General features: G+C 33.9%; 1 protein-coding gene across 1 annotated transcript; it reads right to left on the bottom strand.

Annotated features, from left to right (window-relative positions):
• Nucleotides 1-435: 435 nt before the first annotated feature.
• Nucleotides 436-24,365, bottom strand: LOC121322299 (pre-mRNA-processing factor 40 homolog A-like). The gene is given in 27 exon segments (XM_041262080.1): nucleotides 436-1,209; nucleotides 3,722-3,766; nucleotides 3,768-3,944; nucleotides 4,924-4,985; nucleotides 5,344-5,437; nucleotides 5,547-5,633; nucleotides 5,733-5,828; nucleotides 6,049-6,186; nucleotides 6,640-6,756; nucleotides 7,523-7,635; nucleotides 8,259-8,373; nucleotides 8,813-8,946; nucleotides 9,658-9,808; nucleotides 9,909-10,017; nucleotides 12,870-13,034; nucleotides 13,163-13,227; nucleotides 13,798-13,915; nucleotides 15,192-15,398; nucleotides 15,960-15,984; nucleotides 16,183-16,303; nucleotides 16,615-16,725; nucleotides 17,328-17,402; nucleotides 18,217-18,239; nucleotides 18,339-18,369; nucleotides 22,488-22,571; nucleotides 22,786-22,923; nucleotides 24,274-24,365. Coding segments are annotated over 27 exon segments (2,694 nt in total). The 5' UTR covers nucleotides 24,277-24,365; the 3' UTR covers nucleotides 436-1,119.
• Between the last annotated feature and the right edge of the window lie 21 nt (nucleotides 24,366-24,386).

Below are 24,386 nucleotides of genomic sequence, written 5' to 3'. Positions count from 1 at the left end.
ATTGTGATCAAATTTGGCAAGTACATTATTTTTACACGTATCGTAAACTGGAGTAAGTATATGGCTGACATTAGTAAAGAAATCAAGGGTTTCAATTAATGAATTTAACTCTGCACAACTACGATTAAAATGCAGATTTTCCCCTTCATATCATTCCAGACTCCTGTATAGATTTCCCATTAGCGCTTTCACATGTCTTAATGCACACAAGTAGTATCTTTGTACTGTATCCGATGAATATTTTATTCAACATATTTACAGAGAAGCTCAAGCTGAAAACATTAAGAAATGTCTATGCCCTTTAGGGCTTATTAACTGTGCTTCCATATTGTGAAGCTGGCCCAGTGTTTCTAAACTATTGTTTATAATTTCCCTCCACAAGTTTGAGCAACACAAATGTTAAATATTTTGAAGCGACGTTGAAAAATCACAGAATTAGGAAAAACAAAATTAAACTTTAATTGCAGTTTACTCGTTGAATTAAACTCACAGATCAATGAAATATCCTACTTTTGAAGTACAGTATAAGGATTTTGACAACTACTGGCAAGGTAATACGTTTTTATAAACGTGTAACAAGAATTCAACACAAGAGGCAAAGGGGGGGTCAGTATTGTACTTGAAGTGGCTCTGAAATTAACCAGTGCAATTTGCAGGAAACAATAGACAAACATTATCCTGGTATACACAATGTATTGCTTCAATTATGCTTTTATCATGCTAAAACTTGAATTGAAGCAATAATTGATAAATTCCTTGGGAAATCAGATTTAATGTTGGATTAAATTTACAAGTGTTTAAATTCAACAATTAAAAAGCTGTTTTTAACTGCAAATAATGTTGCTTGCTTACATAGTTCAAAGTTTATCATTAATAAACTCAACAAGACAAAGAAACCCCAGACATTTTAAAAACACAAATTCCCCCAGTGTAAAGAAATGTTACAACTTATTTGCATTAGGTGTATGCAAACTTTGCAATGTATTATTGATCAAATTCTAGGTTTTTTTTTTTTTTTTGGAGAAACTATCAAGTTTGATGGCATAATCTTAAAATCCAAATAAAAATACAAGGAATTCAAAATGGTATATCAAGTTTGCCTGAACCAAAAATATATAATTATGGTGCATCCAGCTGTTCCAGAAGAGTTCTCCTTCGTTTTTCTAGTTCTCCTTCACTCAACTCACTGCCTGATGTGTCCCATCCACCCTGGAGAGGAAACACTTGCACAGTAAGTGAAGGATTCAGATGAAAAAGTAAAAGAATTACAAAATCACATCACTGCATTTTGCATTGCCTGGTTTATTGTTTTGTATACATCTACTTTTAAAAAACACACACAATACCCATTAACATGCTCTAAAAAGCACCATCTAACTTTTTTCAATGTGAAACAGTGGTCAACAAATTTAAAGCTGACCTCAATTAAGGTGGACAAGCATTTCCCTTTTTTTCTGAAAAAGTGACACATGCGTGTTATCTTCCAAATTACAGACTCTGACTGTTCCTAAAACCAACGGGCAAGAACTACAACAAACTGTAAACTTTCTTTTAATGCCAAAAAAACATTATGTCCTAATGTCCAGAAGACATTTTGGTAAAAAAAAAAAAAAAATCATCATGGCCAATTTATTACATCACTACATATTCTTGAAATTCTTACTATCAAAAAATTTCAAACATTTCAAAAATGTTTTGTTTTAAATATACACCCTGCAAATTTCTGAAGCACATTTCCAATCTCTATGCAAAGTGATAAATCAAAGTTCTGGCAATATTGTTCTTCTTTATGTGCACAATATTTGTGTAATGCTCTTTTGTTTCCATCTTCAGTGTTCCACTGAACGCCCTGCCATCTGACCTGGGAGTTATAGTTGCTGTAACAGGCATGAGTGGACCGTTAAGTTATCATGTGAAAATTAAATATACATTGGTAAATAAGGATTTCCTTCTCTGTCCTTCTAAAAGTACATTGTGTATATAGTGAGCTATTATGCTAGATCAGCTACTTGGAGAATATTCTTTTCTATCCGAAGTAAACAAAATAAAGAACGGAGTTAAGAATGCTTAAGTGATTATCATACACACACACACACACATTGTGTTTTAACATCCAAAGATTTTCTATGGTAAAAAAAAAAAAAAAACACATGGTAACACTGACCACTTTCAAGACATACCTTTTAGCTAATGCCTTAACACTAGAACCACCAAGTCATTTTGACGGTTTTCACTTTTAAAATTTCCTAAATACATGTATTAAATATCTTGACAGCGTTCGCAAGTCAGAATTTAAAAAAATAGTTATAAGCACTTCTACCTAGAACTGTCATTACAAAGCATGCTTTTATTGTTAATATAACCTACAATATGCTAGGTTTTATATGCATACAAGCTAGTTTGTTATCTCTACCTCCACTGAGTTTACAGCAGTATGTATATTTGTGTAGAATATTGCTCTTGAAGTCTAGATATGTGTTCTCCAAACAGATATTGTAATCCTATCAATTCCTTGGAGAACTGAGCATTTTTCAAAAATCTTGAGATTTTTGCCTTTTGATTTGTGAGCAACTACAGATATTTGACTTGTCATCAGAAATTTGGAACTTCAATGAAAACAGCACTGCCTGCTTCAAGCTAAACAAAAACATTACATGGACAAGTTTCTGACAGAAGCACAGTCAGAGATGACAAACAAACCTATCAAATTTGGGATCAAGTTTTGGCTGGCAGTGGACCGTACCCCTACCTGTGCAAAGCTGCAACTCGCCCAGCTGGTCAGAGACTGGGTGACAATGTGGTACTTAGGCTGATGTAACCACACTTAAGAAAAAGGAAGAATGTTACCAATGACAATTTTGTTCATTATTTGACTAATTAGCAAAACAGAGTGTTTCCACCATCTACGTAAAACTTAGTACTCAGTGAAAGCAATCACCGGTGTCCAGTTGCTGTATTTTGCTATTGGACATGGCAGCCATCAATTCCTTCATTTTGTACAAGCAATGCACCGGGGAAAAGATCAGTAGGGGAGATTTCATCTTGAAGCTAGCCACAGAGCTTTGGCAGAAACAAAAACGCAGCTCAACCTAGATACAGTGTGCACCAAGTGACACACACAACAGAAAAACAATGCCAGGTAACTAAATGCAATAAATGTAAAACTTCTGATATCTGTGCCCAGTGTGAAAGAGCAGTATATGGTAAATCCACAGTTGATAAGCGTTACATCCGTGTGGATTGTGCTAATATGGGGGGCTACTTTGAAGTAGGTTTCCCAGAATGCACATTCACATTACACAATGGGCATTGAGTTATTTATGTTATTTTTTATAAATTACTGTTTTTACAATTTTGTATGTACATATACCAGGTTTAAGGCTGTTTACACAACATTTTCTTTTCAAATGTTTTTTATTATAGTTTTTCATTTTTTGAAGTCATGCGTTATATATGTGCTAATTTTGAAAATAAAGCCTTATGTTTATTTTTTCATTTAAAAGTGTTTCTGCTATGCAAATGTTTGATATGATGTTCATGAATATGTCTTCTGAGTTGTACCTGAAAGTTTGTCTTTCATTTTCATATCGAAGCTGATAAAAATGTACCTGTCAAAATGACTGCTGCCGGCAGTTCTAGTGTTAAATTAGTCACAAAATACAACCAAGAGCCAAACTTTTTTTCTTAAAAAAAAAAAAAAAAAAAAGTACAAATTACTTACTTCTTCCTTCTCCCTTTTTCTTAGCCCCCCCCCCCCCCCCCCCCCCCTTTGGAGATTTTTGCTTAGATTCAGCCCGGGATTTCCCTCTGGATTTCTCAATCTCCTTCTCCCTCTCCCTCTCCCTCTCCCTCTCTCTCTCCTTCTCCTTCTCCTTCTCCCGCTCACGGTCTCTGTCACGATCCCTCCCTTTTCTGTCCTTGTCAGCATCAGATTCTGGGGATGCCTTTAGAGAAAGGAATTTAAACTGGGCAATCAGACATTTCATTTTAAGATGCATTTAGTGTTTAAGAAAGAGAAAAAAAAATAAAAAAAACACATCCAGAAAGAAAAGGGGAAACCAAAGGATAGAAACAATACTTCCACTGGATAGCAATTGTAGACACTTGAGGTTTTACTGTTGTCTTAATTGGGGTTATTTTCTTTCTCTCTGTGGATTACCTTTTGAACTCAGTAGTGACCAATTTAAAGAAAGACAACAAATACCGGATTTTGCCGCGTCAACGCCTCAGTTTGAATGATCGGCCCACCCAACTTTTAGCTGAAAGTAATATTCAACACTAACTTCCAGTTTATAATAACCATGAACAAATAATGCCTGATGTGAAACAATGTGGCTCACGTGACTAGAAAAAACTGTCTAGAAGTAATTGTGCATTGAATGATTCAGGGTCAGGGTTATTTTCTGTTCAGATAATGGCAGTTGGTAGACTGCAGTCTGATTGATTACGCTTTTCTGTAACTCTACAATCCATATTTTGTAATTTAATTTTTTTTGGTTTTGACACTGCAAGAGCTTCTATCTTAGGCAACATTTTTTGTATTGAACATTTTAATACTATAGTGCTACTTTGGATGTTAATTTATAATTTTGTGTTGCAATGGACACTGCAATTTCGGAAGCCTTTTATTTTAGTAGCTCGAAAATGTCACATGTTTATATATTTTTAAAATGTATGTATGTGTATGTGGATTAGCACTGGACACTGCAGCTTTAAAGTTTAATGTTTGTTTTGTGAAACAAATTAAAATGAAACCGTCCCTCCCTCCCACACACACAGACTTTTGCCTTCACAACTGGGTGTTGACTCTGCAGAATCCGGTAAATTAAAAAAAAAAAAAAAAATTCTAGAAAAGCACATAAGAATATTTTAAAAAGGTGCCCAGGGTTGACTATAAAAACAAAAGAAAACAAAAATACTTACAGACTTGTGTCTCCTCTTTTTGCCCTTTTTCTTGTGCTTTTTCGATTTCTTATAACTGTGCTCTGTAGGCAAACAAGAAAAGGGTCACACTCATACTCATGTAAACAACATGAGGTGTAAAAATGCCTTGTTCTGATATTTATCTTTTTGTGTGTTGTCTTTGGCCTAAAAGTCTATTTATCCTACTCAGTAAATTTGATGTTTGCACTGACACAGCCCCCCACCCCACCCCCACAGAATATAAGTATATAGCTCAACTGGCATCCTATTAACTAATATAGGAAGGTAACAGCTTGTAGCAAGAAAAACTCACTTCACACATGTGAAAAGGAAAAAGGAAAACGTTTGGGGAACATGAAAAGCTAAACTGTAAGGGACTTCATTAAGCATTAGTCGGTTTAAAATTTACTGGACGCTAACCTGTTTCTGCACTAGAAGAACGCTCAGATGCAGATCTGGACGGCGTGCGTTTCTTTTTCTTGGAATGGTAGTCGTCTTCCTCTGAATCGGAGCCCTGTACATATACACACATATACATCAAAGAGTGAGTTATTCAACTAAAAAAAAGTCCATGTATGTTATTAAACAATACAATAGTAAAATTATCCGCAATTCAATCTTACCGAACGAGAGCGGGATCGCTTTCTGTGGTGCTTTTTTGACTTTTTGGAGTGCTTCTTGTTCTTTGAATGATGATGTTGACACTCGTGCTGTCCAAAATAAATAAATAAATAAATTTAACATATAAAACTATATTAAGTAAGCACCACCGTTCAAAGTTTAAGTAGAATTTTTTTTTTTTTTTTTACCTCTAGAACCTGTACGAAGTCCTTGAATATCCTTTTTCTTTCAGATTCTAATGTAATGTCTTCAAAGGCAGATTCTTTCAGGAATCTATCTCGAACCTGGATACAAATTAAAATTAAGTCAACAGCGGATGAGTTTCAATTCACTAAAGAAACAACACAATCTATTTTTGTAATTGTGTCTTCATGCAAGACTCATAATTGAAACCTATGTAATGATGAATTCTGCTGGCTATTAGTAAAGATTACTCATGACAATCACCTAATCTGATACATTAAAAGCAGATTTTTTATTTATTTATTTATTTTTTTAACTTACACTATCCCATGCTGAATCATGTTCGAGTGGGGGAGCAGCCTGTTTTAGCATGCTTTTAAAGGCAGCTTCCTTCCTCTTCATCTTTCGGGTTTCTTCTTTTTCTCTTTCCCGCTCTCGAGCTTCTGCTTTCTCCAACAACTATGCAGGATAAATATTGGGTTTCTATAAATATCCATCCAAGTCAAGTTAACAAAACACTTAAGTCATAAGGCTTAATATCCAACTAAATAAAAACGTATCAGCCAACAGAAACAATTATGTATATATAAAGGGTACGCACATAGACCAAGGTTACATAACAAGTGTAGACTTTTAGAAAAAAAGGTTTTCGCTTGATAAAATTGAAAATGCACATGGTGTCAATGGATTGTTCCATTATAATGCAAGCCTAAATGACTAAGCAAGTGGTAAGAAAACTGTTGCAAAAATATGAACCATTTAACATAACACATATGCATGTAAATCGTTATGATAAAGTATATGTTGTTGAAATAGAAATAGGTCATAGAAACAAACATTTACACATTTTTCTTCGAATAAAAATTACCACATACCAACTTTTATGTATTAGGTAACTGATTATCAGCTTACACTGTTGAAGGCAAGTTTGATGTTTCCAGCATCCAAAGTTGTGGCTCTTTTATCAGAGCTGATAACAGTCCCAAAGTCTTCAAAGCTAGTATTGACTTCAACTGTAAACCCTTTGTCCTGTTTATGCAGAGAAAAACAGAAACAAAAGAAAATCATCTGATATAAATTAAATCAGCTAGGTTTTGCAGTTATGGTAAATTTGAGATGAATACCCCGGATTTAGTGGACTCAAAACATGATATGTAGCACATTTAGTTTGGTAAAATATAATAATTCAAGATGCAACAAAACTATTGATCATCCACCCATAACATGTTAAATACTAATTGTTATAATTATTATATGATGAGGTCACACACATTTTTCAGGTATTAGGTACTTTTTTTTTTTTAAATCAAGTGTTCTCATTTGATTGCAAATCGTGCCTTGCCGTTATTGGATCTTCTGATAAAAATCCTAATGTTTGACTTTGAAAAATATAATGCTGATGCATCAATTATTGTTGTCGAGAAATGCATATGTGATCAATCAATGAAGAAATTATGTTCCCAATTACACCACTAACAATAATACATTTGTCAGTGACAAATGTTGAACACCTAGGATTAAAAATGTTGTTATAGAAGCTAATTATAATAGCCACAAAAGCTGTCTTAGGAAGTGTGAAAAACAATTGTAAATTACATGGAGACATTTTAACACTTCTTTTCTGGGATCAGTCATCTAGAATGCACAGAAAAAGCACTGACTGGCTAAACAGCCTGCATAACTGAAGTTATTATGATAATAATTCTTAAAATTAGTGCACAAGAAAAAAAAAAAGCTGGATATTAACTTCAAGAAATAACCTCACGACATGATGTTTACAAGCATTTTGTTTTACCTTAAGGATGTCTTTGATGATTCTTTTTTCATCGTGATATCGGGCCTTCAGATCTTCAACGTAAAACTTAAAAAGATCCAGAGGTGTTGAACCTACAGAATACACACCAAAAGCTAAGATAAAAAAATGTTATTGAAGTATCTGCACATGCAATACAGGTTTACAGCCAGTAGCATTAAAGCACATTTCTAACTGTTTTTATGTACAATGAACCCTGCCATTTAATACAACTGATGCCTCTTGAATGATGACAGATTATATGGGGTTTGGCAATTTCCAGGAGATAAATCTTTACTAGGCCAACTTGTCACAATCAAGTTACATGTTTAACAATGTAAAAAAAGTTTGTTTATTTGTCCTTCTTACAAAAATACATTGCAGTAGAGTAATAACTAGAAAACACTTAGAGCTGGTTTCAAGAACCTGATCTTGAATTAAACAATGTTACTTTAGCAGTCCAAGATTAGTGTTTATAGGAATATGTGAAACCAGACATTAATCTTAATATATGTAGTAATAATATATACAGGTAACAAACATGCTTGTTTAAATTAGCTGCATCACGGTCTCATGTGAAGAGACCCTAGATAAACTGTTTTAAATTGTATTTTGGTTACCCTACTTCTGCAGATAGACTAAACCCAAACATGTATTTATTATTAAAATAGGGCTTTTTTAAATAAAATAAATATGTTAGTCAACTATCTGCAAGTCCTGTGCAAAACAGTTCCCTTACAAGGTTGCCCCAGCATGTTGGCAAATCTTATGTTGGAGCTAACAGTAGGATACATTTCCATCCACGCAGACATTGAATGCAGTTGTCCGTGGTCATGCAGCTCATCCAAGAATTTCTTCAAAAAAAAAAAAAAAAAAAAAAAAAAAAAGAGAGAAACAGCAATTATTTTCATGGACCCAGAAGACCATCAACTAACGCAAATGTCCGTCTCCATTTACAGTTTACAATCCAATCTTCAACTGAACACGACTGACTAAATGCGAAGAGGAAACAAGATGTTCTTATTCCTACAAAAAAGGTTTTCTGAAACAAGATTTAATACATTTACAATCATATTAACTTGAGTTACTGTCTTTTTACACAGCTGAAACCTGCTGAGTTAATCTCATTCAATACTAGATATTTCTTATTTGCCCTGCAAATCGCACTGTGCATAAAATAATTTTGTATTGCAAGAGATGGCTAAGGTCAAGCTTCACAATTACATGTGAAAAGCTCTTTCTTGATTAATCAATTTTCTATTGGTCATTAGGTTTGCATACTAATTGACTTACTTGAAACGACTCCCTGTTTTTACGATGCCGCCTTCTTTCCCTTAGTAAAGATTTTTGTTTTTCTTCCTCCTCTTCCTTCTCCAAGGCTCTTATATGTTCTTCAAAGCAGATTAATGCATCCTCCTTATCCATATCTAGCAAACAAAATCACAAGAATATGCACTGCTTTATCTTTGCTGTACAACCTTAGCTTTTTAGTACAGTAGCACTAAAAACAAACTTGGTAATACATGTAGACCCACTTAGATGTGATTTTAGCACATAAACCGCTGATATATGGCTGGTTTCACATTCCCTTATGGATACTGAACTAACATGCAATTTTAGGTAGTCTAGTAGTAAATCGGGGTCTGTAAAACCAGTCAATCGACTTCATTGTTTGTCAGTGTACTACTACAATATCTGTAACTTGTATTTAAAATATAATTTTTTTTTTTTTTTTTTTACATTTCATTTTTTTTTTTTTTTTTTTTTTTTTTTTTTTTTTTTTTTTTACAGCTTTATAAAAAGTAGCACACATTTACCAGGATTTTGTTTAACATTGTGCACCAGGAAAAAAAACATCCCATTACATCTTTAGAATATTTTAATTGAACCTGCCTCAATGCCATGTGTTAATTTTAAAGTGCGATCAAAGCTCAGATTTACTAAAGTTTAGTTTTATTCCTTTTAGAAAAAAGTATGAGTTATTAATTCTGTATTGTATTTTGATTATAATTATTTATTTGTGGGATGTTGACAATCAAGAGTTGTCCAATGATTAGGGTTAAAGGTCCTGGAACCAAGTGATCCAGATCCATAGCTCAACCAAAAACATTAGTTGTGGTTAATTAATTTCAACCTACTCTGCAATTCTTCATCCTCTGCAAATGTAGGGTTGTCCAGTAGATACTGCTGCGCCTCTGACCAGGTTGTCCTGTACGTTACATTAGCCATGTTGTCCAAAATGTTCTTCAGGGCTTCCCAATTTCTTTTTCTCAACTGTTTGGCTTGTTCCTAAAAAAACAAAAAAAAAAAATAGTTTGCTTTGATTCATTTTTAAAACTTCCTTGTTATCATTCATTCGAAGCACACAATATAAGTTTTGAAAACTAACCTTTTCTTTTTTTGCAAGGTAAAACAAGACATCTTCATAGATTTCTAATCTATCACGCTCAGGAACTGCTGTCCATACCTCCATCTCTCCAAACATCTGTTCAGCTTTCCTGATAGGAAAAACAAAACAAAATATTTTACCAACATCAGTTAAATTAGTTCCTAAATAAATAATTCCAAAGAATTTCCAAATAAGTTTTTCTTCTGCCTTGTACAAAAACTATTGCATTCACCAATCCATCCTAGTCAACTATTAATTCATGGTATTTATTAATCTTTTTGTTGGTTTCACAGACAATGGTACCAATCCTGGAATATGTTATGTAACCTTAAGTAGTCATAACATAAACCTACATACATAAGAAAGCTTACAAACGAGAGAAAGCCATTCGGCCCATCTTGCTCGTTTGGTTGTTAGTAGCTTATTGATCCCAGAATCTCATCAAGCAGCTTCTTGAAGGATCCCAGGGTGTCAGCTTCAACAACATTACTGGGGAGTTGATTCCAGACCCTCACAATTCTCTGCGTAAAAAAGTGCCTCCTATTTTCTGTTCTGAATGCCCCTTTGTCTAATCTCCATTTGTGACCCCTGGTCCTTGTTTCTTTTTTCAGGTCAAAAAAGTCCCTTGGGTCGACATTGTCAATACCTTTTAGAATTTTGAATGCTTGAATTAGGTCGCCGCGTAGTCTTCTTTGTTCAAGACTGAACAGATTCAATTCTTTTAGCCTGTCTGCATATGACATGCCTTTTAAGCCCGGAATAATTCTGGTCTTTCTAGAGCAGCAATATCTTTTTTATAGCGAGGTGACCAGAACTGAACACAATATTCAAGATGAGGTCTTACTAGTGCATTGTACAGTTTTAACATTACTTCCCTTGATTTAAATTCAACACTTTTCACAATGTATCGCGTTATACATACTAAAGTGTTACAGAACAAAAAAAAGTTTACAAGAAACGCATTTCGTAACCACAATTTTAATCAGAGCACCATTGTTGCAGGAGGGAGCGTTAACTGGATTCACTGGGATGTTTAGAAGAAAAACGTACTTCTCCTAGCGAACGTTTAAAAAAAAAAAAAAAAAAGCCTTATTTTCCTATAATGGGTAAACAACAAAATACCTAAACAGTCAGGAATTTGTGTTACAAAAAAATATTGTACTAGGGACTACAGCAGATTCAGCACAGGAAAGTAATGTGCTTCTTGTAAACGCTACAGAGGGTGTCCTGTGACACGAAACACACCGAACAGCATTCAAATTAGGACTGGATAGTTCAGTTGCACAAGCATTCCACAAGGTGGCATTACTCTACCAGGAAATACATTTATTTCTCTTGTGTAGATCAGGCTGTCCAAAAGATGGCTGTAAAATATGTTTTAACCTTTAAGTTCTAGGTATGGCCCGTGGAATTAATACAATATACAATCAAAAGACAAACCAGATTTGCGCCAGTGACAGTCATAACATAGCAAAATAATTACATTTGACCGGTTACAAAATGAATAGAACATGACACCCACTGGGGTGCTGGCAAACCATGGGAAAGAGCTGAATAGAAATTGTACACTAATGGTGTTGCAGTTAGAATATTTAAGACAGGAGAAAATGTTACAGAAACACTGAACACATCGGAAATACTAGTGTTAAATCAGGTTTTCATGCTATACATTATGATGGGGTGGAGGGGTAAAAGTGTGGAAAACCAACAATTTGAGTCCTTGTACAAATTAACTGCTGATAAATAGATTTTCTTAATATAAATGTTTAATTAGGCTTCCAAGCTGGCTTGGAAAGCCTATTATTGTAAAGATTTATTTATTTTTGTATTATTATTGTCGTTTTTCCTCCCAACACTTTAAACTGCTCCTGTTCGCACACGGTGTAACCAAAAAACACAAAATTTGGCAGGTATCATCCCATGTAGATTACACTTCAAAACAATTGTGCTTGTGCGTCAAACAAGACGGCTTCCCGACACATTTTTTGGAAAAACCTTTCAAAATATTCTTGGTAACCGGTGAACTGATTGATCTGAAACTTTGCATAGATCATCAGCAACCAAACCCACTTCAAGTTCAAGTTATAATTCCTTACAAAGTGCAGATAGGTTAATGGCTAATATGGAACACATATAGGAAACCAAATGTGCTCCAATCAAAAATGACCTTGCCTGTGACCATTGACTTCTTACTGTGAAACGTAAAATTAGCTTATAACCCCGTGTAGAGGGTCATGTTACTATGGTGTTTACAGTTATAAAGCATCGTGAGATAATGTATTAATGCAGTATTTTCTTAATTTTCGTAATTGAAACTGCTCCATAGAACGGATCTGTTGCTGACACTTGTGCTGCAATGCTACAGCTTGCCAACATTTCCAACTGGTACTGAGCCTGGAAGCTATAAAAACTGCCTGGCAGTTCTAGTTATATTTGTAAGAGAATCTTCGATCATGTCAGTCTGTTTCATGTCAATATTAAACTAAATTGTATAGATCTATCCATAAAGCAGAACTAAAGGACGGGGGAATACCAGCAGGCAGATTCCCTTGCTATATGGGAGAAAGGATTAAAGTAACATGTTTCATAAATAAATAAATACATAAAAAAGAGAAATCTGTACAGAGTTCTGATAAGGTTTCAAGGCTTCAATGAAAATGTCCACAGGAATTACACAAGACAGAGTACCCAAACTCTCATAGCAAACACTACATTCCAAACGTTTCTACAACCTATAACCTTAAGCTTGCAGAATTCAGTTTATTTGGTGCAGATATATTTATTTATTCCTTTGTTTTCTATTTATTTTATTACAAAACAAATAATAATAATAATAATAATAATAATAATAATAATAATAATAATAATTACACATGGGGTCATTTGTGTATATTCTTGATCATATAGGAAGACCTTTAAATAAGGTCATCTTTTGCCCTAATGTCATGACCTCATACTTACTTATATCTTGTAGTTGATGTCATTTTCTCATGACTTTCCAGATATCTCTGATAGGTTTCTTTGGCCTCCTTGTATTTAATTCTAGCTTCTTCCTTTTCTTCTTTTTCAGTCTGTACCTTGTAAGCATTGAAGGCTTGTTTTTTCTCACTCAGCTTAGGCAATGCACTTTATTGGAAAGCATAAAAAAGTCAAATAAGCACCAACCCACATTACGGCTATTAGCACACACAGGTTTGTGTTTAATTTAAATACATGCAGAAATATACATATAAATAAATCAGAAGCATACCTACCTATATCTAGGGTCATTGATAATCATTTTCATAGCTTGTTCCCAAGAGGCATTGGATGAAACGCCCTACAAAAAGAAACAAATAGTATAGTCAAGGTAAATAAGTAATTATGTTGAAAAACAGCATTTAAATACAATTTCTACCTAACTCTGCTGTTCATACAGTTGGGTCTAATTATTTTTCACCACACTGTTTTCTTGCCACTTTTTATCATCAAATAAATTGCCAATAGATACAAAACTACTTCCATAACTGCCCTTTCCACCAGGGTAACTGGTCTCCAAGTCAAGGGCGAATGTATTATCTAACTTCAGGGTTGACCTCACTGGAAAGTCCCATTCCTCTGTTCTAATCTGCTTTAGTCTGGCGTTTTAGAAGAAAAAAAAAATCTGGACTAGTCCATTAGTTAATTAAAAATAAAACAGGTTAGGGTCTTTACTAAACTCACAGCATTAGCATCACGTCTACACAATATATTTACATTCTAACAAGCTATTTAGGAAATACACCAAGATGAACTTGATCAGCTTTTTTTTACTGTTTCATCATGCAATGCCCCTAAACATACTGTTGCACACAATAATACAAAGATGGATGTATTTACTATTAAAATAGAAGATATTTTTGACGAGTACCTTTTCTTTTAACAGTTCTTTGAATGCTTGTTTGGCTTCTTCTTTAGTGTTCCACTTGTATACTTTCTTGACTAGTTCTGGCCTCTCTTCCTTTTTAACAGGATCACTAGCAAAAAAACTAAGCAGAGAACAAGGATTCACCATCTAAAATATATATCAAAATGTATGTTAAAGATGAGTTTCGATCACAGTGGAAAACTATTCTGTTTAAATATATACAGGGCTTGAATTTTTCGGTTTTTATTTGGTGTTCAGTTTGAGGGGGGTTATCAGTTTTGTCAAAATTGGTTATTTTTGCTTATTAAAAATAAACACCACTCAAACACATCCATTTTCAGTTTCTATAATACAATTAGCACCCACACAGCCAACCCTATAAAATTGTGACTTCAGCGAAGGTTTAAAGAGTGTGACGCATATCTGATTATTTCATTTTGGCCCGTTCCAACCCATATAACTACATAATGTATTAATACACAAATTACAATAGGTGCATTTTTATACTCGCGTTTAATTCTGGGCACCCACCAGAAATGTAAAAACGGATGTTGTACTGCTCAAGTATGACACATTACAATAATTTTTTTATATTTTATTTATTCAGTCAATTATCATGATAATTCAGTCGATAATCAATAGCTGAAAACGTCAGCCCCAGCATATGACTATAGCATTCTGTAGTGATAATCTCAGCATAAAGTAAGCTATTTAAATGTTTTCCTAAGATTAAACATTCATCATGGTACTGAGACTAAGGTTCAATATGTACGTAGCTATAATAATAATAATAATAATAACAACGCAGTCGTTGTACACAAGAGAAACTTAAATATGCATTAGTATAAAGCATAACTGTACAGCATTTACATATTTACAATAGCTCTCTGTTCATCACTGAATACATTTGTAACTTCATAAAAAGTCACTGGCAACTCCATGTTGCTGGTTTGTTTGGGTTTGTGGTTGTTAAGCCCGTTGCTAAGCATAGATGCACTGATGCAAATTATGCAATTTATGTAGTGTACAAAATTGACGATTGATCCGTTGCAATGTCTTTGCACACTGCCCGCCTTCTGAAAGCCATTTCCTTTATGTAGGAAGAAAGTGGAACATGACTGAATTTAAAATATGTTGCCAAAACCCATGTTTATCGGTTTTAAAAAAATGGAAACTGAATCTTGGAAATAGGTTTACAGGGGTGTTTTTTCATTTAACGGTTAAAACAGAAAACTTCAAGCTCTAAATATATACCATAAACCACAAACAACAATATAAGGGTGTGCTGTTTAAGAACTCGACCCACCCAGCCCCCACCAGTGAGTGCTTTATTTACTGTAGGTCTGTTAAGAAAAAGTATTGGGCACAAAACAAATAAAGTGCCATCATCTACATACTTTACTGGAACCTCTTGATTAGGAGCCTCCTCGACTGAATTCAGAGTGACTTCTGTGGGTTCCTCTTGTGCCTGGACAGGAGTTTGGACTGGTTGTTCTTCACCGACAACAGGGACTGTGGCCTCAGTCTCTGCAGCAGATGCATGAGTGATGTCTGTAACAACAGGTACTGAAGCAGGCACGGAGGCTGCTGAAACATCTAGAGCCCTATTAAAAAAATAGAATTAGTTGCCGGAAAATATAATCTGTTTATGCAAAAGTCTTCTTTATAATAGTTTTTAAAACTAATGAGCTGTGCCCTCAGGACATTATACCAACTACCACTGCTGTTGTATCCTGAATAAAAACAGATAAAATACTAAAATGTAACAAGTGATAAGAAAGCTAAAGGTTATGTTTTAGCTGCAAGTGCTTCAATCACTTATTTAGTCACCTAATTTAGTAATATTTGTATTGAAGTCTGGAAGCATATATATAACCATGTAAGCTAACATAGGGCCGCTGACAAGTCTGTATCATGCCTCTGGTTTTTTTTAATTTTTTTTATTAAGTTTCAATTGCATACACACCAACATTCAATTCCATAATTAATCAACCAATCCTTTTCTTCTGCATTATGGGCTGAAAATGTATCTTTTTACACCAAGTCTGTGTGTATTTCAGATAATTTACTTAAGATGATCTTGACAAATTAAATACTATGAACTTGACTGCCTTTTATAGAAATACAGTATCAGAAGAAGAAATCTATGTAACAGTGAAACATACCCATTTTCTTCAGCCTTGATCATATCTGCAAAACAAAGAATTACTCTGTTATTACATAGTACAGGACCATAAAACTAATGTGCAAGCTAGTCATTTATCTTCCTTTGGTCATCTGTTAACCTTATATTACAATGTCTGTACGACGATTCAATTTAAGAAAAAAAACAAAAAAAAAAACATCTTCATTAAACTTAATGGAACTTTAAATTCTCCAACATTTTACCTTCAAGATCCTCCAGCTCTTTAGGTTTTGTCCAGCGAGACTCCTTTGTTTGAGAGTTATAATAATAAGGCTTTCCCGTGTCTGACTTGAACTCCTTCCAAGGACACTTTGACAACATTTGCTTTAAGACAAAAAACAAACCCACTGGTATTTAAATGTCATGTACTTGTACACTGTTTATAAATATATTAAACAGATTTAACAATGTCTATGAATTGAAAATAAACTGCAGTATATTCCATAATTGTTCAAATATGATTTCAAAATGCAGGACTATTTTAACAGGTTTAATTCTCATTTGATCAATAAACACAGCAACATATAAATCAGGCATTCAAATACTCTTCAAATGAATATTCAACCCCCAGTTCCCACCTAATTTAGAATTCTACATTTGAGTAGAAGGCTCCAGCTTTTAACACAAGCAGTTACCTCCGCAGGTGATTTAAGCTCATCTGGCTTTTCCCACGAGGACTGTTTAGTTTCTGTATTGTAGAAGTATGTCCTTCCATCAGGAGACTTGTGCTCAGTCCACAAAGATTTCTGTCGTGTACAAAAACAGAGACAGATTGCTCAGCAGCAGTCAGGAGACATACTAAATTGATAGTTTATAATAATTAAAAAAAAAAAATTCTATATAACACAATACATTTTATTTAGAGCGCTTTTCTCAGACCAAAGCACTGTACAAGAATACAAACATACTAATATATATATGTACATATATATATATATATATATATCTATATATATATATATGAGGTCGGCACGGTTACCCAAAATCCCAGGTACCTCTTGGGTTTTAAATTACCCGACCTGGGTCTCTGGGTGGCGTAATAAAGATAACCTTAAAACAAGCTTTGCATTAGCGGCAAGTACACCGCAACAACAACTAAAATCAATAATAACAAATAAAATCATCTTTTTTTTCTCAATGTTTGTAAAAAGTCACAAGAATGAAAAAACGCTCTTTCATGGGCTGGTTAGCACTCCTTTAAACTGTGTTCATGCAATCGTTCAAGGTATATCTGTTTCAATTCTTGTTTTGTGTGTTTATTCCATATGATGTCTTCTATTTGACATACCATAATACCCTCAGCACCAATCCATTAACAGTCCCTTAAAATATGAGAATATTGTTTAACCTTTGGTTGGTCATCTTGTGGAGAGCTGCTGGCCGTGGCACCTTGCTGAATTGCAGAAACTGCAGGATTTGTGGCCTAAGTCAGAGATGAAAGTGAGAAGTAAAAAAAAAAAAAAAGCTGAAAAATGTCAGGAATCTCGGATCCACTGGCGTGTTGGAATTTTTTGCTCAGGAACCCAAATTGAATGAAGTTAAGTCAACAGATGGCAACGAAGATTTGTCCATAAATTACAGAATCAACCACTGTCCCATCTATTTGTGAATTCACCTCCTCATCAGCCCATAACGTTAACAATTCCTTAACTTATTCCAGAATCCAGTTACTACAGTTCTTGATCAGCCATTGTATTTGAAAAAAATTAAAGCATGTAGCAAAAAATACCCAACATGTTTGGTATACAGTCACGTGGGATATTAACTTTCAATCCACGCCCACTATAGTGCTTCAGTGCCAGCATAGCATTTCACACAACAGTTAAGACAGTTCAGTGCAGGAGTTTCACAAAAGAGTGAAGACGGCTTTGTGATGGTATAGGCAATTCACACAGACCGCCGCATCAGTGCCGGTCCTGAGCCGTCATAACTCGACTGTATGAAAGGGGTATAAAATATAAATTCCTTCGAAGGAATTGGAAATTGATTTTTAAAGGAAATGGAATTGCAAAAACAGGAATTGACCCCAACCCTGCTGATATGCGTTACCAAAACAGCGACTTACTTCAAAACTACTAAAAAAACATATTGCTTCTAAATACATGTTTAGCCAACTGGTATCCATTTTTAAAAGGTAAGCACCAAAGCCTAAAACCAAAAACAATACTAAAAAGGAACCTGGTAAAGGAAACCAAATAACAACCAACACACTGTTCAATATTACTTTTGCTACTTACCAAAGTTCCAGGCACTGATGAAGCTGAGAGGGAAAAAAAAATTAAAAATTAATGTAACCTATGCTGTTACATTCAATACAATTTAGACATTGTTACCAAAATCAATTAAAAATGATCCCTACCTATGGAAGCATCTGAAATGTTTACACCAGGCTGTTAAAAAAAAAGGCAATACAGTTTAGAAAATAAACACAACTCAGTATCAATGTCCCTGACAGTTTACAGCACAGAAAGTGACAATGAAAATAATGAGGTGTTCCATTAGAGGTAAAAGGTGCAGTTTAATAATTCCACAGATTTTAGGGGTTTGGAAAAATATCAACATTTAAAAAAAATAATGAACATTTTCTTTTCTTAGCAAAACAACCTAGTTACTTAAACCAATAAGCAAAAGATCTTTCTCAAGAGTATAAAGAACCAGAAATACATTCAGTAATAGTACTCATGGCTGAAATACTGTTGTTTCGCCCAAAACAAGACACATGTTTCTACAACAGGGATGTGCCTTCAACATTATTATTTTTTTATTTATTTTTTTGTGGGAGGGTATTAAAAAAAATCCTTTCACAAGAAAACATGCCCTCATCTATACGCGAGTACAAATCAATGGCAATGAACTTCAGTAGTGAAAAGGAAATGAGCAAAGTGAAAAACAGGAAGCAAAATCTAAATAACTAACAAAATGGATAAAAGAAAGGTAAGCCAAATAACTGACAGGTTCTACGTTAAAATCAGACTGTCAGATTGTTATTAACTGGTACTCAACAATGATGCTGACAAGGGCAAATGAGACAAGCTTTTGTTTTGCGTTTTGTAATTAACATATTTTCAACAGGTTTTATTTCATTTTAATTAATACCTAAAAACCTAAAACATATTTTCTGAGTACTTGCACACCCAGTCAGAAACTATGTTGGCAGGCACCATGAAAGCTTTCTCTGTCAAATCAGTCATGGACTTTTAGAAATAGCTACGAATTAAGGTCCTATGTCGGATCTGAACACTGGCCACCGGAGGTAAAAAAAAAACATAAAAGTCCAGTGAATTGCTTGCTGTGCCACCCAAAAATCAAGCCATGTTTGTGTTACAAGATAAAAAGCTCCGGTTTAAGCTATTGTATAACAATGAAGGTGACAAGAAGACAGAGATTAAGTTACTCCTTTCTGATAACATTTTTATTCTCTTTACTAATGTTCAGTTTACAACGACGGTTTGATCAAGGATGATGCAATTTTGCTCTACTTTATTTAAATATACAGTAACATTAACAAATGGAGGATTATGTCTGCTAAAAAGATGTTTCTCTCGTGAAAACAGAATTACAAACCCTCATAAGACATACTGTTAAACGTTGTATACAGTTTGTGAATGAAAACAGATACAATATATGATTGCTTCAGCATTGGTTTGCCAATAACAAAACAATCTTACGCTTAATGAAATCAGTCAAATGTAGACAATAGAAAATACAATCACTGTTATCCTTTATATCAATGACAAATATAATGCATATATATATTAACTCTATATGAAATATATATATAATAAAAGTAGACATATATAATATATCATATATTAGATATATATATATATATATATATATATATATATATATATATATATATATATATATATATATATATATATATATATATATATATATATATATATATATATATATATATATATATATATATATATATATATATATATATATATATACACATATATATATATATCATATATATATATATATATATATATATATATATATATATATATATATATATATATATGATTATGTAACATATGTATCTAATATATATATATATATATATATAGAGAGATATATCTATATATATATATATATATATACTATATATATATATGTATAACCATATATATATATAGACACATTAATTTTGTCAGAACTGTAACAACTGTGTACTAGGAATGAGTCTGTATACCAATTTCCCTCAGTTTAGGTACATTATGGTATTGACACTGTTCCTGTTATACTACAATTTCAGTATACATTGGTTAATGCCATGTTTGTGTTCCTATGAAAAAAAGTGAAGGAAAATAATATTTTTATTTGAATACCTTTTTATTCAACGTACAAAGGAAGTCTACTCAACTTTCTCACCGAGCCTCACACTTGAACATTCCATTCGCTTCTACCTTGCTGTAAACCACCATCAGCACTAGGGATGTCACGTTACCAGATTTTGATAGTATGGTAATCGTCAAAAAATACACCACGGCTATCGTCGTACCGCGGTATAATGTCATTTTTTTGTAATCCATTTTTAAATGACTATTTAAAGAAATACACTCAAGTCAAGTAAATTTTTAACAAGAAAAATAACTTTGATTTAAAGTTTTAAAACAAATACAACACACTGGAACTACAGTTCTACTAGTTACTACCTAACTGGAAGTAGTGTTCACTCCAGCTCACACAGGCTCAGCAAAATAATGCTGCTTTTTATTACAAATTACTGGGGAGAAACACCAAAATGTTAATATTTTCTGGGCTCAGTCTGGAATGATAAGGGGTAAGGATGTGACCACTGCAAATGAATACCCTCTTCATCTTTATCAGTTTGGACGGCATCCTATTAGTTAAGAGAAGCAAAGTGTTGAGTGCGTTTTAAGACATGCAGTGGCCGCCCACTGATCACACAGCACAGTGTAAAACTTAATGATGTGAAGACAGCGCCTGCAAATTGTTTTTTTTTTGTTTTGTTTTGGTCTGCATGTTAACAGCAACGAACACAAAGAAAAGAAGAAAAGTTAAGGTGGGTATGACACCATTGCAAAGTTTCTAGGGGAATTAAAAAAAAAAAAATTAAGGGAATAAAATTTTATTAATTTTTGAATAAATAAAACGAAAATCACTACAACACTATCAACTCGAAGAGGCGGCAACATATTTACAATACCGTTTAAAATAAAAATAATACAAATGCCTGTAGCATCTTAGTTATACATACTTGCCAACATTTGGAAACTGTTACTGACATGACCGTCATGACAGTAAAAACAGACATGATGAAGCATTCTTACCTTTGTATAAGTTAGTGATCAGCAGATGTGTCAGCTGCACAAAGAGCACAGCGTGTGGTTTTCACTAACTCTACTGTGCAGAACAAATGACTTTTTCCATGGGTAAATAGAATCCTATGCATCAGGATGCAGGACATTTGCTGGGAAACTGGGACTGTGCCGACCATATGGGACTGTTGGAATGTATGGTTATAGAGTAGTAAATAGACTTTTTGATTCTCTGCACTGGTGTGTGCTTACTGCGTTTCTCTTGACCGATACTATAGATAACAGCTACTGTTACTTCTTTGGTTTGGTAAATTAATAGGAAGGTATTGTTGTAAAGTTAGTGCCTTGTTCTTGCTGAGTATTTGTGTTTCATTTACTAACAATCACAGTTGCCAGCAATCATTGTTTAGTAGAGCGATTTATATTAAATATGACATCACTTATTTAATAGCCTACTCAGATAATCTCATGCATGGCAGTTTTCAGAACTTGAGATGTCTGTGTTCACTACTTAGTTCTAATGAACAGTGGCTCACCTATGGACAAACGGTGAATGAAAAAACACACCCATATCACCTTTAACCGTGTGAACTCTGTAATCATGGTATAGAAAAACGGTTGCGGTTTCAAAACTGTAGCAATTTATACCATGGTTTACCATAAAACCGGTATATTGTGACATCCCTAATCAGCACTGCCATTTTTCTCCTGCAAACATGCTTCTAAACCAGCCTTAACAAAATAAAATAAAAAACTCTGTTCTTAAATACTAACTTGTATTAGTAAATGTTTGTTTTTGAAGCAATATGGCCAATAATTTCCTAATTCTGTTTACCATCATGTCTAACAAACCGCACCACCATATTGCTTCGAGCAAAGTATAAACTATCTTAAAAATTGTTAGAATAATACATACTGTGCCAGCATAACTTATATTCTACAACCTATGTTCTTTTCAAGTTTTTTTAAACATTTTTAAATTACTGATAATACTGCAGACTTTAAGTCGCAGATCTCTTAGTATTGCAGTAATCTTTGATTATCTAATATTACTTTAAGGTAGTCCAAGATTAGAGCTACTGACAAGACAAAGATATTTCTCTAATGAAAAACTTTGAGAAAGACAACAATGGCTGCAAAAAAAGATGCAACATTATGGATTTCTGCCTGAAATGTGTTTAAAGCAAAACCTATTATTAAACACAGTTAGTTACCGGTCCTGTAGGTTGCATTGAAGCAGCTGGCATATGAGGTGGCATCATCATTCCTGGCATCATTGGTGGCATCATGCCTGGCATCTATTAAAAAGGACACCATGAAATATTCATCTGATGCACTCACTTGCACTAATACTTTGTGACAAACTTAAAAAACAGGCATTTTGTTGGTAATCAACTGCCACTGTACCTTCACACTTGGGAAGTGTTTTGATGAAGTAAAGCCTACAATTACATAACCTAGGTGCCTAATTGACTGAATAGAACAGTGAGTTTTTATTTTACATTGTTTTACCTGTCCCAATGGTCCTCCCATAGGAGGCATCATTGGTGGCATCATACCAGGAGGCATTGGGGTCATGTTTGGAGGTCTCTGACCCATGGGTGGCATCCCCATTGGAGGAAAATGAGGTGGCATCCCAGGTGGTCCCATCTTTAAAAAAAACAAAACAAATACATACTTCTATATTTAATAATGACAGAAATAAAAGCCACTTGTAACAAGTTGCAAATGGTAGCACTTACGGAAGGCACAACACCTGTATAAGGAGACGCTTGGCTTTGCCCATTATTACAACATGTCAAGGGACTGTTATAAACATGAAAATTCACACAGTTTCAAAGTGCATGTGTATTTAAGGCAATTAGGGAAAATGAGGCATGCTATTTTGAAACATTCCATAATCTTGCATTCAAGGCTGTTTGGAATGGTCATTTTATTTTAACTTTGGTAAAGAACTACAGAAAGCTTTATTAATATATATTTTCCTTTCTGGAAAAAATCTAAGCAATATTACATTTTAAATGTATGTTGAAGAAATATTGAAGAAACTTAGTTGGAAGAGAAATGCATAGGTATTATCGGTATATGTAATTATGTCAAACAGCCTATAATATCAACATAATGCATATTTATTTATTTATTTCAGAAATTTCACATTAGTGCATACAGTAATACACCAGCCAGGCTTCACTGACTACAAAATGTATGTTATGGAATACATGACAACTCAGTTTGCACACGGTGTTATAAGCTTTCTGAATACCACTATGAATGTAGATTTTATTTTTTATTTTTTTTTATTTTGAATGCTCAATTCTGAAGTGGAATTAGCTTGTTTAATATGTACTTATTTCAAGTACATTGCTTGAATGACGGAAATAGGAACATTTTCAAGTTAACTTATTTTTTGATCGAATTAATGCATGGTTTGATAAACAAGTAAGTGTGACACAGTTATTTGCAACTAAAACTGTAATAAATAAACAAATACATTAATACTGAACTAAAACTGTTTCAGAGGGCCGACAGCATTAACAAGAGCAACACAGAGAAAACTGGTGACATCGTACTGTAGTATGAGGCCCTCTTTGCCAACCCGGAATGGCGGAAATACAGCATTTCGTTAAGATAACGTAACAATAGAGAAAGAACAAACATCGTCACTACTTTTATTGTGTATACATTTACAAACACGTTTCCAATTCCCAATACATTAAACTGTAGAATATAAGCTACAACAAAACACTTTCGCGATCAAAACAACGATGATTTAAATCAAACAAGGCTTCACTGGCAGAAAAAAGGGGTCCTGGACTACACATTTCACATTAGCGCGCAACTTTATGGCGCTTTTCAACCTCCATATTACACGTCAGCTAAAACGTTAGGTTTTTTGAAATATTCACTTGCTCGTCTAAAATCACTCTTACATAAAATGTACATTTTCGTCGCTGAAATGAAGTTAAAATCATTTAAAAACTAGAAGTAAACTTTACTCACCATATTGCCTGTGTGCTCAGTGACCCTACTTCTCCACCCCGCAGCAAGCTACAATCCGATAGGCTCATTCTCTCAGGGATGAAAGGGTAAAGGTAAAAGGCAGCATCCCCCCC

The sequence above is a fragment of the Polyodon spathula genome, chromosome 10 (assembly GCF_017654505.1).
Source record: "Polyodon spathula isolate WHYD16114869_AA chromosome 10, ASM1765450v1, whole genome shotgun sequence".
Classification (NCBI taxonomy): Eukaryota; Metazoa; Chordata; class Actinopteri; order Acipenseriformes; family Polyodontidae; genus Polyodon; species Polyodon spathula.
Note: the sequence above shows the minus strand (reverse complement) of the source record. Positions and strands in the feature narration are given on the sequence as shown.